This window comes from Salvia splendens, unplaced genomic scaffold (assembly GCF_004379255.2).
Source record: "Salvia splendens isolate huo1 unplaced genomic scaffold, SspV2 ctg415, whole genome shotgun sequence".
Classification (NCBI taxonomy): Eukaryota; Viridiplantae; Streptophyta; class Magnoliopsida; order Lamiales; family Lamiaceae; genus Salvia; species Salvia splendens.
Genome location: NW_024599064.1, coordinates 39,010 through 55,057, shown reverse-complemented (window position 1 = coordinate 55,057; position 16,048 = coordinate 39,010). Strand labels below are relative to the sequence as shown.

The window sequence follows — 16,048 nt, the reverse complement described above, 5'->3', positions numbered from 1 at the left end:
TGGTGCCTCGGGCATTTCTAAAGATAAAACCCCGATAGAGACTTGAAAATGGCATGATAGATAAATAATATTTTTGATAAACTTTTTTCGGCATAAGTCCACTGGGTATTTTATAGTACTCAGCCCTGCATGTGTTTTCCCTATGTGCAGGTTGAGCGGCGACGAGCAGTTGGCATTGTTGAGCAAAATAGATAAAATACTATGGTTGTCTTGAATTCCGAGTGTCGTGGTGTCTTCACACATTACTTCACTCTTCTCTTGGATGCTTCTGCTAAAACGTTATCTTCTTATCGTCTGATTGAGTTTGAAACTATTTCATTTTATTTTTTTTTTATATTGAGACATGACACTTTTTGGATCACATTAAACTCTGTCGTTTTGAGCATGAATTATGATATCTATTCTTCATTGGATTTCATTGCTAAGCCGTTACTTTTCTCGTGTTAATTATTCATTAAATACTTTGGCCAAACCCTTTTTATGAAACCATAGTCTAGGTCTTTGTTGCATATAAGTCCGCCTAAGTCGCGATCGTCGCATTTATTATACCCTAGAAGGGCGGTCGTGACATAAAAACTAAAGCAAACAAACCCTAAAAGTTTAATCTTGTAGCCTTTGATGATCTTGATTCCTTCTTCAACTCCTTGCACAATGAAGAACTCTCAAAATATTACTCTGGATTTGAATGCAGAAAGAATGTCTCTTTTGAATTGAGCTTGAGGGACTTATTTATAGGGGAAGAATAATCCCTAATTAAATAAGGAAAAGAATTACAAAGTATGGTAAATCCTGGGAATAGATTTAGGGCTATCTTGTGCGCCGCGTTTTCCCAGTGGGCCGCTGCACCATGGACAACAGTCGCTGGCCAACATTCCGTAGCTCTTGTCTCTCTATCAGCGGTCGCTGCGAACACTCCAGCGGTCGCTGGGCGTGTTTTTCTCTTCTAGCACAAAATTCCCAGAGCGGACCGCTGCTCCTCAGCCGTCACTGACCAATATGCAGCACACCGCTGGGCGTCTTCAAAGCTCCAGATTTCCAACTTCATCTTTAATTTATCTTTTCGGGCTCGAATATGCACATTTCTCACAAAACATGTCAAAATATCAAAATATATCAAATGCATAAATAGTAGACATGTATTGCAACATTGATACTCAAAAGGGTCCAAATAATGGCCTTAAAATAGTGCAAAATCCGAACGTATCAGTCACAAATCAGAATCCTTTCATAAATTCAAGGAATTCAAGGCTTATGTTGAAACGCATCATGGCAAGACTATCAAGTGCAAACGATCTGATCGCTAAGGCGAATACCTTAGTGCTGAGTTTTTGGACTACTTGTCAGCAGCGGGAATTCAATCCCAACTGATTGGGCCTGGCACACCTTAGCAGAATGGCTTAGCTGAACAAAAGAACATGAGTATGTCATCTTAACCGAGATGGAGGGAATATAAATCTTTCCATTCTATAATAAATGACACACGAGTAATGGTGTGTTAAATGGGCTTGAGTAACAAGGATCCAGATCCTCTGCTGTGGCTTATGCCACAGCACACCCTACAGTGTCTAATACAACATTAAAATAATGCATCAATATTCAAATTATTTTATATTTTTTTATTTGATTATTTTATTTGGTGTGTCTAATAGCAGCTCCTGCTTTGCTATTTAGCACAGCAGAGGATCCCCTTCCGAGTAACAATATGTTAAATAGAAAGAGAAAACAGTATATTTATGTTAATGTGAGAACTTTTTCCAAAAAAGGAAATGTGACATTTTTTGTGGAAAACTAAAAAGAAAGAAATGTGACATTTTTTGGTGAAAAGCTAAAAAGAAAAGTGTGATGCAAGGAGTATAAAATTTAGTCTAGAGTGCAATGATTTAAGTAATAACACGTAGTAATGTACTCCCTCTGTCCACGATTTAAAGAGCCCTTTTGCCATTTTGGTTTGTCCACGATTTATAGAACCATTTGCTCTATTCTACTTTTAGTATATGGACCCCACATTCCACCAACTTTTTACACTCACAATCCAATATAAAACTAATACTTTAAATGGGTCCCACATTCCACTCACTTTCTTTCTTTACTTTTCTTCACAAAGTCAAACAATTTCTTAAAACTCGTGTCGAGTCAAAAAGGTTCTTTAAATGGTGGACGGAAGGAGTATGAAGAAACAATAATGTATGAATAATTCTGCAAGCTGTGAGACAAACTCCAAAAGCCAATCTGGTTAGGCATAAAAAAACAAGGCAAAAATGCAATATTCAATAAATAAGGAGACAATCTGGTTAAGTACAACATTGATACCCATAGAGAAGGCATTGAAGTACCGTCAATGAGCTCGTTATTTTGTTTTTCCTTTTGTTTATCACAATTTCCAGATTCAAGGTGACGCAATTCACCACATTGATAAGGCCATTTTCATGCATAGTTTTAATGGGTGAAACACACGCCACTTGATCAATTAATGCGTGAATTTAGCTTAAAGTGTGCAGTAATGCCACTGGATCAAGGCAGATTAGATCAAACTGGTCAAGCAGCGGCCAGAGCAGAAAATGAAGAAATGTCGCTGGACTGAAGAGGGAGTTGATCAAGCAAAGTGAGGAGCATGGGACCACCTTTTCGCGCCCAATTGAAGTCTCCAGATTTGATGGGTACAAAAGATAATTCAACAAAGATTTGTCGGATCTTGGACGACTGCCTATAAAAGGAGGAGGGGTCACACCTCTGAAGAGATCGGTTACGCTTGGAATTTCCATTTTATATTCAGTTTTTGTTTTCGAGAGTTCTCTTAGTTTTAGCTCACTCTAGATAATTTTCCGAGAATTAGAAGACAAAGACGAAGATCAATCCATTGCCATCCTGGAGCTGTTCATCATTTCCGTCACCGCACATCCACTGATTGTCGTCTCGTGATTTTAGTTTACAGTTTTTCTACTTGTACTCCCAGTTGAATTTCGATCTACTTTCGTTCTGTAACTTGATTTCCGAATTCATCGGTTGATTTCATTAACTGAAGCATTTTACGATTGAGTTTTATTTTCCGAGTTGGTCTTACAGTTTAAATCTGAGTTTGCAAGTTGTTCAGCATAGATCTGTTAGTAGTTATGTACGTTTTGATGGGAGAAATCTTTGGATTTGATGTTTGTATTCGTTTGGTGTTTGCTACGCATGTTTCTGATGATTCGTCGTGATCAATTAGCTTAGATATTTGCGATTGGATCTATTAGTCTGATGTTTTCTGGTTAAGAGTGCGTGTTTGTTTGCCGTCATTCACATGTTTTCTGCATGTTCAGTTCGTTTCACTTGATCAGGTTAATTTTCTCTACGTCGCTGTTGTCTTTGTCGTCTACTTGATCAAATAGCATAGCTTTACTTTACCGCCTAGCTCAAAATTTTAGTTTTAAAATGCAGCTAATTTTTTCACTATATCTCAAAAGTTTGTTAACACATTCAACCCTGCACTTACCATTTTACTCGTTAATTTGAGTGTTCTGAAGTTGAGGGTAAATATAAATTTTGTTGAAAAGCTTAGGGATAGATACGTGCTCAAATCACACAAACGACACTTGCACACTTCTTTTGCCCCTTCCACACATTTACCACACATAGGCGAGGTTTGCTTTAACAACTTCTCAGCCTTCATTTTATCCACACCAAACAGCTTGAAGAGCTACTTAACGAACCTTTGGTCTTTTCACTGGTGATGGTGTCTGAACTTCAACAAGATCTTCAACAACAGCAGGCTTCTCAACAAAATAAAAATCTTCAATTTTCTTTTGCTTCTTAGATGATGACAATCCTGAGTATCTTCCGAAAAGACTTTGCTCAAGCTCTTCATTTCCAGCTGCAAATAACAGAAACAAATTTCAGCAACCTTATGCCATATGTAATGCATAATAGAGTAATTTGACACTTTTGATTTTGTAGGCCGTAACAGAGCATAGCAAAAATCACTAAATACTATCGAATCATTAATAAGTTCTTTACTACTATAAAAATCACTGAATCAATGAAGCTAATCTGCAATGAATCACAAACAAATTGAGTCAATACTGAGTTCATAATAAATAAAATAAATGAAACCGAAACGCTAAGCTGAAATGAATCGCCAACAAATTGAACAAATAATGAGTTCATGGCGAAATTCATAAAAACCAGCAAATTTTAGTGATCTAAACACCTACAAAATTAATCGCCCCCAACATGCAAAATGCTCACCTTTTGGAAAATATATGAATCAACATTATTAATTGAGAAGCCTGCTAAAATAGTCTTCAATTATGAATAGTAAAAAAGAGTATGAAACAGAATCAATGCAGAATCGTGTGAATATGGAATTGCGAAGCAAGATTGAAGAACAAATGGATTGAGATTGGGTTGACATGACGGAAACTGGAGGAAGATTTTGTTGAATGAATTGCAGAATCGCGCGAATGAATTTCACATTGTTACAGAACAAAAGATAAAAATCATAATCCACAATAATAGACTTCTCTTCAAAATATTTTTTCAATATTTAATGAAATAATATTAACTAGAAAATAAAACTACTCACCAATAACATTGACAAGGCAAAAATCATTTTAACAACAGCAACTAAAATAAATGATTTCTACGAAAACCGAAATGAATTAACTCTAATCATGCATATATTAAGTTGGCCACCGAGGTAGTTTCATGGCATAACATAATCTTGCTTACCGGTGGTGGTCATTTGTACTGCTACCTTCTCATCTAGTATCTGCGGGTGCGCCTCCCAGAAGCCTGTCTCGATTATGTTGCAATGTCCTACAACTATCCTGCCAGTAGCAACTTCTTCATTGTCCACCAGCTTCGACTCCTACATAAACACAGGCCTACAAGTTAGACTTGATGCCAGAGACAATTAGTAATCAAATGATGTTTCTGAAGCAGAGAGAGCCTTCACTTTGTCCCAGAAAACGGACGAACCCAGGCAGAACATAGGCGGCAATGATTTGTAATAGTTGGGAACTCCAGTGAGTCTATCAAGAAGTTCATTTTTCTCCAGAGTTTGAGTCCGCTGCAAATTAGAGATATGAACACTAAGGTATAAGAAAAGGTTCAAAATGGAGTGAGCATAGTCGAAACCTCAAACAGACACGAATAATCTGTGTGATCATTATTAATCATCACAATATCATTTTATACATCCGGAAACTATCTAAAGGACTGACTACCTTCAAATAAATTTGTGCTTCGCTCTTGCTCTTTCCGGACTTCACAAGCAACCAGAAGCAAGTATTGTATTGATTGTTGATGTGACCTGCAAATCGGGAGTAATGATTGTACCATAGATCTTTTTATTGGTATACATGGATGACTTTATAATTTTTTATACATACATTAGTAATGGAGCTTCTATTTAATTAGAGAATTTATAGCAGAAATATGATTGAGGGATTGACAAACTAAGCTTACAATCAACTTGTCTCCATGCTAGATAATCTTTGACGATCTCACTGGATGGGTAGCAAACAGCACGGCCATCAAAATATGGTAGGTGTTCCATCTCTTTCTGGGGGAAAAACTCATTCCATCTCATCATGTACGTTGAAGTGAAGACAGATACTACGGCAGAAACTATATCACTGCACCACAAGTGAAGCTATTTTAAACTACATATACGATAATCAAACAGAGGCAACAAGATCGTAATAGAAGAAATACCATACCTGGCACATCTTTGATAAAGCTGGGAGTACTTATTCAAAACAAAGCTGGCGAGAAAGTACCAAATAACTTGTCAAACACATACACACATAGTTAAAAAGAGATGATGTGGAAACTGATTTATGACCTGTACTCATCACTAACACCGTAAGCAAAAACGATGTCCCTAAAATCTTCCAGTACAGCAACTGCACATGTATTCATTAGATTGAGAGCTTGTGCATCATTTGGCTTCTCAAATTCATGAACTTCAGAAAACCTACCATAATCCCAAACAAATTAGAGCCACTGAGTGCTATTGTCTGACCCAGTTTGGAGCTCCAATTGAAGTAACTAGTTACCTGTGGAAATGACAACCATCAATGCGAACAACAATCCAGGTGCACAACATCAATCTGCTCTCGTGTAGGAAAGATTTGATGTCCTCAGGTGTAGTTTTGTTCAACTCTTCACGAAATTGTGCCAGCTCACCTTTCGATAAACACCCATTTTCACTCCAAAATCTTTTTGATGCAATATTTGCCGAGTTAACTGTTAAAAATTTCCTCCCACATCTTTTGACATGGGAGTCATCAATATACTCCACCTAGTCACAAAAAGAGATAGTTTAACTAGTGTAAGTTGTAACACAAAAATCGAGCCATTCTGCTCATTTGAAAATAAACAAGCACAAAGCCGTAATATTAACAATTACCTTTGTCTTGAGAATGCATGTACCATGGCAAAACATCTTCGGGATATCTTGCTTGTAATTAATGTTAAAACACTGGTAAAGAAATTCATTTTTGTCTTGTTTAAGAGATCCCTGGAGCCACATTTCCACTTAAATGTACCATTTCAAAATTTCAAGAGATAAATACACAATACAAAAAAATTGAGAATAGAGAAAGTCAAACAGTCTAAAGTTTACCCTCAAAGTGGCTTGTGCTTCCTCTTTACTCTTTCCACTTTTAATCAGTTGCCAAAGACAAGTATCATACACATTATTTGTGTGACCTGCCAAAAGGATAATAAATTTCAATTTTCTACATAGCATGACCCGAGAATTATATATAGTTCAATGACAGCATTACAACATAAACAGGTGCCATTTGCCTGACAATATCTAGAAATTAATCACGTAAATTTGCACGCAAAATTTACTTACATTCATCTTGTCGCCATAAAAGATATGCTTGAAGATCATCACAGCAAATAACTTGAGCCCGAAATGAAGGGACATATTTCAACTCTTTCTGAGGAAAAAGAGCCCTCCACTTGGAAACATAAGCGGATGTAAATAAAGACACAATAACAGAGCTTATCTTGCTGCAAAGTATACTTTTAGTCAGCAATCGTGATACTCATGATCTTGTATCATGCTTCATAATAAAATAGAATAAATAAAACTTAAAATTTTTATATTCTAAGTTCAAAATTTAGTATTCAGGGAGATCAAAGTCAAAGACACAGACTTTATTGTAATAACACAAAAAAACATGGAATATTGTAAATGAAACATCAATAAAGATCCCATCTTTTAGAAGTAAAAATTGTTTAGAATTTACCTGCTACGCCGCTTGTAGAACTTGGTTTTCTTTTGGAATATGAAACTACAAACAACCAAATAAAAGTTTCATAGACCAAACAATGGAAGGAAAGAGATTTGTGTGTAAGATATGTTGTTGACTACCTGTGCTCACCAGCGCAACCATACGAGAATATAACATCTGGAAACTGCTCCATAACAGCAATGGCACACTCGTTCATTAACTCTAATGCTTTCACGTCATTTGGTTTCTCAAACTCATGCACTTCAGAAAACCTATATGATAGGACTTATTATCTTGAAGAAGTGTGTAAACTTGTTTACAGACTATGCTTCAAAACATACCTGCAGAAACCACGGGCATGAACATAGATGATGATGGTGTAGGGCCGCATGATCACATCCTGCACCTCAAATGACTTCACATATTCGTATTTGCTATTCGCCATTTCACTAAATTGCACTGGAAAGAAGGGCGGCAAACACAGTAGCGGCTAAGGTTTTGATCAAATTTAAATCATATAAACAAGATAATATCCAATCACATCTAGTATAGAACTAGAGGAAAATAACAATTCCAGTAAATCCCCCAAAATAAAGAAGAAATTCTCGGTTTATCATATTTTCCTACCAATTAAAGTATAGAAACAGCAAGGATTCGAATTCTTCACTTTAACATAGAAATTGGATTTGATTCATGCCAATAACCCAAAAGGAAACAAGCAAGATAAATGTCTACCTTGTAAAAATTGAGAAGGAGATATGGCCGTCGGAGAGATGAACAAAAAACGACTAATTTGCAGTCGCGGCTGGTTTCGCCGCTTCACTAAATTGAGGGAAGAGAGATTAGGGTTTTCTCCACTCCTTCGCCTTCGTATCTTTATACAATTCTTTCATTTTAATAGGTTATTGCACAATTTATTATTTTAGGAGTTTCATTTATTTTTTTACTACTAGTGTTAGCACCACGGACCAAAGAATTTTTCTGCTAATGAATACAAATTAAAAATAATTTAAAAAATTATCGTTATATACACGTTATAAAAAAGGAAGAATGATCCTCGTAGTCTAAAAAATCTATACGAAACAAAATTTAATACATTTGTAATTTGTGAGAAGAAATAAAATTACTCATGCAACTTACATTTTCAATAAATAATGTCTAGTTCATAAGTTATGGGGAGAAAAAACATACATTTTCATAAGTAGAAACAAATAACGAACAAAAAGTTCATAAGTTTTGAAACACTTCTTTGTAAACAACATTAACATTGGAATCACCACTGATATCGTCTTCATCTCTACAAACTAAAATCTTCAAACATTTATGACTTGTGATTTTATTTGTTATTATATACAAAGAGTACGATTATGACATAGAATTATTTTGTACAATTTTATCTGATGAATGCCATCACCCAAACATTATCATTTTGTGTAATTAATTTTTTAACGTTTCTTGAATATATAATATATAGTTATATGCAAGTTTAGGGAATTTGTTTATGATTTTCTCTAAAATTATAAAATTATACAAAAATTTTATAATGCTATCTTAATAACAACCAATAAGAAAAAACCAAATGTCTCAATTGAAAAAAAAAACTTAAATTGCAACAAATATTATACTCGTATCAAATTGATATTCAACACTACAGGTTTTGATAACTTTGTTAGAGTTTTGTATACTAGAAATCACGTTTCAGGTGATTGAATACTGTAAAAACTCTTAGATCATTTTCCAATGAATAAAACAGATCATTTTGTCATAATGTTGTTACGTTTTTACATTTAATGGTTATTTAAATACATATTTAAATGTATAAGAAACTTAACAAAGTCTAAGTCTTTGTTTTAGTAGACCGGTTGTGGGCGTCGTCCACTGTAAGGTAACACGGTCAGTTCTGAACAAAGAAAAAGAAGAATTTCACAACCTAGATAGGCCTAGCCTAGACTACCTATCGAGAAATGTTGCAATGTTAGTCCGATTGTTTCTAAGCCTTAATGAAACAAGATGACATTGGTGTGGTATAGCACTGAACGGATCTAACAGCAAGACGTGTTTTTATGCTATCTACTGATAGACGAGGTCTTGATAAATAAATATTTCTTAATCTACATACGTTAGCATTGAGCATATGATATTAATTTTACGCTGCTTTGATCTATCAAATGGTGCGGGTTTTTCGTAACCCAATAAGCCTGGTATTTTGGGTGGTGTTAATTAGTATCTGGCGGTGCTAGGATTGCTATTATGTAGAAACGCACGCGAGGGGAGTCTCGTTTGATAATGTCCCCAAGAGAGGTCGAAACGAAGTTTTATTATTCAGGAACCTAGCTAGTTGGAGTTTGATCACTCTATGAATAATAAATAAGGATTTCGAGCCGAGTCCACTCTTGGAATTAAATAAGAAATTAATTAATTAAGTTCATAGCAGATAATAATTAATTAATGAACATTTGGATCTTAAGTGCGGGAAATAAACATTTAATTTTAAATGGAAACCCGAATTACTCGTAATTTGGGATTTGGATGGGCAGTGCAATATTATTTATGTAGTAGCTGCAAATAATATTCCAATTATAGCTTATATTAAATTATGGGTTTTAATTAATTAGTCCTAAGCTAATTGGGAGAGGTCATATCCAAATCTTCCATAGATCTCTGACTGGGCCCAATATGAACTAATTATAAATAAGAGAATAAAGGAAATACAAACAAAACAATTTTCTCATCAAAATTTTCGAAAATTTTGATTTTTCTCTCTAGAGCTGGTCGAATTTTTTGAGTCTCCTCCGTGAGAATTCTGTCTTCTTTATTCGAGTCCTAAGTGTTCCGGTGAGATCAGCACACACTGATATCGGAGTACGGCTTGGAAAACCAGTCAGAAGATCTGTGGTCGAGTATTAAAGATCGACAAGTGGAGAAGTAGCAAGCCATCTACAATTCTTTGGATAATCAAGAAGGTATTACTTATGTTCCGTAGAAAAGCATGTTTTAGGTTTCAATTAATCAAAAGCATGTTTTAATTCAAGTTATGAGCATGATACATGTGATAATTGCGCGAATAGAGTTTGTCTGAATAATCTGCTAAATAGATCTAGCCTCTGATTTATTGCACGCTTCCGCTGCCAGTTCCATCAATTGGTATCAAAGCCAATTTTTGGCTCTGATTATTTGGATTTAAATTTTGCGAAATTCATGTCTGCATGTTTTATTTTGATCTCGAAGCATGTCCTTGATGTTAGAAATTAGAATTACCTGATGAACACGAGAACTATCGAATCAATGAACTTGAATTATTCGAATTTGGGAGACGTGCGGTTCGTCGGCGCTTGCGCCAGGACGAATCGTGCAACGTGAATTCGAAGTAAGGTCATCGAAGTAGTGGGAGCTCGGATTCCCTATCACGGGGCGACGCGCAGACGAGCGAGGGCTCGTGCGCGCCGCCGGCCGAGACCGCGAACCAGGCGCCACCTACTCCGAGAGCTGCCGAGACGCCAAGCCGCACCAGTCCGAGCCCTAGGCGGAATAAGGCCGAGACCTCCTCGCCCCAGTGCGAGCAGCTAGCCGAGCCAGTGGGAGCAGGAGGTGCGCCGGGAGCCGAGAAGGGAGTGAGCAGCGGCCGAGAGTAGGCGCGCCTACGTGCGCTGCTGGCCGAGGATGCTCGACGCCCGACTGGCCGAGACGTCGAGCCAGGTTCAAGTTGCAGAACGCCCGACTAGCTGAGCCAGATCCGAGCCAGGCTGAGACGTGACGCGCCTTGCGCGACACGGGTCCTGCACACCTGCGTGCCGCCAGGAGATGCCTGCGCGCGTGCTTCGGGTTCCGGCGACGAACTCGCCGGATATTCATCGTCGTTGATTCGTGCGAACCTCGAACAACGAGATAACGATGGAGGAATATTTTAATTCAATTGAATAAATAAGATATCATTAAAATAATATTATTTAACAGATTTTGGAAGATTTCCTTAGATTTTAGGAAAAATTTTGATTATTGACTATATCCATGGAAATAAATATATTAATTATATTCCTAGATGATATAGACAAGAATAATTAAATAGTTTCCTAAACATAATATATATCTAGAATCCTAATTAGGATAGATATATATAAGATTATATTAAATAATATTTATTCTCTTCCTTATCTTGAACAAGGAATTAATTTAAGTTTAATTATTCATGTCCGTCCAAGATATAAATAATTTGAATTATTTAAGATACATATTATAAAATACATGAATAAGAATTAAACTTTAGAAAATTAACGTAACTTCCTTAAACAAGATACCTAAAGATAATAAAAGATTTAATTATCCAGTCAATTAAATGCCAACAGAATTTAATTGAGCCTTTAATCTGCCCTAAGGCTTAGGATAATTAATAAAAAAACAATAACTAAAATATCTAAGCGATAATTACAAACTAAGTTTGTAAATGGTCTCCATCGGTTGGTCTGCAACATTATGACGCTTATTTCTAATATTATCGTCACTCATGCTGTGGGGAAATAATCCTAAGAAATAGCAAGTTCATATAGGCGGACTTCTCAATATAAATTGTTTGAACTAGAAATTAGTTTCTAATATTATCGTCACCCATGCTGTGGGGACAATAATCCTAAGAAATTACAAGTTTCAGAAGTTCAGACGGAATTTATGAGATAGCTTGATTTTGTTATCAACACATGAACATTGTCATGGGAGTGTGTTGTAGATATGAAATTCTGTAATGCTAAATCTGGTGGTCGTGCTTAGGCAACATTTGGCGACCAATCGACGGACCCCAACCCAGTTCCTGAACTGTTTAAAAAGCCTAACTCCACGGCAGAAGGAAGTTGTTCATGAACTAGGTTTTGGAGCTTTTGTCTTTCTTGTTCAGGAGGTGTCTAACTGATTTGAAATAGATTTGTAGGGTATTTTGTCTAGATTTATTACGTTGTAAAGCAATTGGGATGGTTTGAATTCAATTTTCTTTCAACATTATTCTCTTCAATCTGTACATTATTCAATTTCCTTTCAACATTATTCTCTTCAATTTGTACATTATTCACTGATCCTAATGTACATTATTAGATACTATTGGTACATTATTTACCGTACCAAATCTTAAACGCATTAAAAATAAAATTTAATTCATGTGGTGGTGCTATAACCTAGCCCCATGGGTTGCTAAACCCAAGGGGAATGATTCAAACTCTCTGCCCTTTGTGATGGTTCCGTTTGTGAGTGGGTACTACAACCTAGCCCCATGGATTGCTAAACCCAAAGGGCATGAATTCAATTTCCTCTCAACATTATTCTTTTCAATCTGTACATTATTCACCGATCCGTGCACATTATTAGATACTTTTGGTACATTATTTATTGTACCAAATCTTAAATGCATTAAAAAAATGAAATGTAATTCATGTGGTGGTGCTATAACCTAGCCCCATGGGTTGCTAAACCCAAGGGGAATGATTCAAACTCTCTGCCTTTGATCACGCTTTCGTATTTTGGTCGGTACTATACCCTAGCCACATGGATTGCTAAACCCTTTGGGGAATGGATTTAACTTTTGTCACACATTAAACCCATTGTAATGTACATTATTCAAAGACGGCGTATACATTATACAACTATAATCGTACATTAATACAATCTGCATTATACACTTAATATATTACATTATTTGTCGAAAGTTTACAAACTGTAACTTACGAAAGGAAAACACGAAAATCTGTAAATCAATGAACGAATTAATTAAATTACTTTCTTATTGTTGAAAAAATGAAACCAATCGAGGAATACTTCCAGAATTCGGGTTTAGGCGAGAAACTACACCACCAGACGTGTTCAACGTAGAAAATCGAGTTAGTTATGTGAGAGAAGAAAGAGAAATTATGAAGGAATACGAAATAAAAACAAACTAAAAAACCTTCTTCCATAATTGAAAACACCAAAACTTATGAAGGAAATTGATAGAAGATGCTCAAAATTATGGCAGGGGAATGGAATTTGAATTTTGTGATTTGTAGCAATGTAAACCGTAAAGATGGAGGAGAGAAGAAAAAGAAGAAGAAGAAGAAGAAGAAGAAGAAGAAGAATTAAATATGGAAAATAAATTAGAAAATATAACTACCAAACTTAATGGAGAGAATTAAGGAAATGAAATAAACGCTGCAAAAAATCACTCCCAACAATGCCCTTTTCCAATTAATTTAATAATATAAATAATGAAAACAATCTTAATTTTCGTCCATTAGATCATCAAACTCGTAGGGCTAGGATTTAGAAGGAAAAAGAATAATATTTAGAAAAAGGAAATGATTACATCCCTATATATATATATATATATATAGTCCCATTATCCACAAACCCACTCTTAAAGACCGAACCACCGAACCATACCAAATTAGGGCTTTTAGATCTAGTTTTTTATGGATGAGATTCACAAATTTATAAATTATTTTCTTCTTCATCACCAGTCTATTTTAATTCATCCGAAGGTAAATAAGTCATACTAACACGTTACGAAGATTTAACTTTATTCCAGAATATATTACTTCATTCCAGTAGTTTTTTACTTCATTCTAATAGGATTATTACTTCATTCAATTACGTAAATGCAGTTTCGCCGTCACGTGCCGTTCTTTCTCTCTACAATATCTATCACCACCGCTACGGCGCTGATATGGTGTAATAAACACATGGAATAATATAATAAATTATTTGAATGAAGTATGTGTAGAAGCATTTAAAGTCCTACTGGAATGAAGTAAAAACCTTATCCAATGAAGTAATAACGTTTCTGAATGAAGTAATAAACTCACTTGAATAAATTGCATTTTTTAATGTGAATAAAGTAAAAACTCATGTCAATGAATTCGAATGAAGCATATGTTGAATCATTTCAAAACCTACTTGAAGCAATTAAAAACTTGTTGTAGTTTCAATGTATTACGTACAGAATGAAGTAATAAACCTATACAATGAAGTAAAATTGGCTTGTAATGAAGAGCAAAAAAAAATTTACACAGCAGCATATCTCATCAAAAAACTAGATCTTATGGCCCAGATTTGGTCTCTAGTTCGGTCTTTAAGAAGGGTTCGACATTGATTACAACTCCATATATATATATATATATATCACATCCCTATATATATATATATATATATATAATTTATTTTATTTTATATATCTAATAGAATATAAATATATATAATATAAAATTAATAGAATATATATAATGCATATTATATAAAATATATTAAAGAATATATATTATATATATTATATAATATACTTAAATTAATAGAATAAATATATAAAATATTATATTTGAAATATAATTCGGTTTTTCGGATTTTCGGTTTTTTTTTCCATCCGAACCGAACCGAACTGAAAAACCGAAACTTTTGTATTTTTAAAACCGAACCGAACCGAAAAACCAAAAAAATCGAACCGAATTTCAAAATTTTAGTTTGGTTTAGTTCGGATATTCGGTTTTCGGTTTTTTTCTCACCCCTGGAGATTCATCCCATTGTGGTTGCTCTTGGACTCTTAGCTTTATGGGTGTTGTGGTATGACATAGAAAAAGAGATGATAATAACGTGACGTATTGAATTGGCGACTTGGGAACTGGAGGGAGAGGACATTCTTAGTCGATAGGAATGTTAGTTCAACTCGATCCCGATAGACTAACCAGATTAGATTGCCAAAATTAGAGGGCTATGGCCGACAAATTACAACCTGATTAGAAATCAGGCTGCTACCATTCAGGCTGGAGGGTTAAGCAGGTTAGTCTTGCTGGTTAGGCTGCACAAAAATAAAATTTTGTACTTATTTTTATTATCATGTGTCATACCTTTTCATTCGAATTATTCTTTCCTCCATATTTTTTTTTCTTTTTTCTCTAAACAATATATTACTTCTATGAAAGATGTGCAAAAGTTTATAACTATCTCAAACTAAAAAGGAAAAAGATAAATAAAAATGTTCTATATAAATAAGTGCTTAAGAAACTATTATGTAATTCCTTACTTTCTTAAAAATCTTTTTCTGTATCCATTTGATATTTTTATTTTTCTAATTTCAGTTGTGCTAAATATAATTTTATTTACTATGTTGATTTTGTAGATAATGTAGATGTGTATATTTTATTTTTAAGAAATATAGAATCTTTACAATTACTTAATAAATAAATAAGATAATTTTAATTAATAATCAGCCTGCTGGACTAACCTGAAATCCAAATGTTTAGGATTATGGTTGTAAATTATTAACGCGAATAAATTCTAGCCCGATTAATCTGCAACCCAAATAGTCCTATTGACATCCCTAGTTGTAGTTGTGCCCTAGGGCCTAGTCTCTTTTACCACATTAGTATCTCTTAATCGTATTTTTCCTCCACTATATTAATTTATTAACAAGGAAATCTAAGCATGATTTGCGCATTTATGAGCCATTTATAGTTAAATACAATACTAATATACGTGCCTTAATTTTATTTACCAACACATTTACTCAATATTAGTAGTATTAAAACTAGTGCAAAAAGGAACAGTCATTTTTTTTAAGGATGAAGAGATTACGTTTAAAATATTTGTGACGCTATTTAATCAATAGAATAGGATTGAGATTCACCCGAGTTAATTAGTTTTTCAAGCCGAGCCGCACATAACTTGAGTGGTTACAACACAACAAAAGCTACATATGCTAATCATGAGATGATAGGGGGAAGAATCAAGAAATTAATTAGCAAAAATTGCATAATGTATTATAGAAACTTGAAGAAATCAAACACGATACACTTTTCGTTATACTCCACATT

General features: G+C 34.7%; 1 protein-coding gene across 2 annotated transcripts; it reads right to left on the bottom strand.

Annotated features, from left to right (window-relative positions):
* Positions 1-3,447: 3,447 nt before the first annotated feature.
* LOC121790126 (tRNA(His) guanylyltransferase 2-like) lies at positions 3,448-8,121 on the bottom strand. 2 transcript variants are annotated; one of them, XM_042188406.1, is made up of 15 exons: positions 7,965-8,121; positions 7,571-7,688; positions 7,370-7,501; positions 7,245-7,289; positions 6,845-7,005; positions 6,608-6,693; positions 6,392-6,502; positions 6,039-6,283; positions 5,825-5,956; positions 5,700-5,744; positions 5,446-5,615; positions 5,205-5,290; positions 4,934-5,047; positions 4,708-4,846; positions 3,448-3,850 (listed from the first exon to the last, which is right to left on the bottom strand). In XM_042188406.1, exons 2-15 carry the CDS (start codon positions 7,672-7,674, stop codon positions 3,681-3,683), a joined length of 1,740 nt encoding a protein of 579 aa, XP_042044340.1. In that variant the 5' UTR covers positions 7,675-7,688; positions 7,965-8,121; the 3' UTR covers positions 3,448-3,680. The 2 variants fall into 2 exon arrangements, with proteins under 2 accessions (XP_042044340.1, XP_042044341.1); XM_042188407.1 differs by having other exon boundaries at positions 7,571-7,719; positions 7,965-8,096.
* Positions 8,122-16,048: the final 7,927 nt, after the last annotated feature.

What these genes read in the sequence shown, in the direction of transcription:
- LOC121790126 (XM_042188406.1), bottom strand. Translation starts at nt 7,674, where the DNA reads ATGGCGAATAGCAAATACGAATATGTGAAGTCATTTGAGGTGCAGGAT. An exon ending in GGTTGCGCTGGTGAGCACAG is followed by an intron (nt 7,290 to 7,369) that starts GTAGTCAACAAC and finishes GGTTGTTTGTAG; the next exon opens with TTTCATATTCCAAAAGAAAA. An exon ending in AGTACAAATGACCACCACCG is followed by an intron (nt 3,851 to 4,707) that starts GTAAGCAAGATT and finishes TGTTATTTGCAG; the next exon opens with CTGGAAATGAAGAGCTTGAG.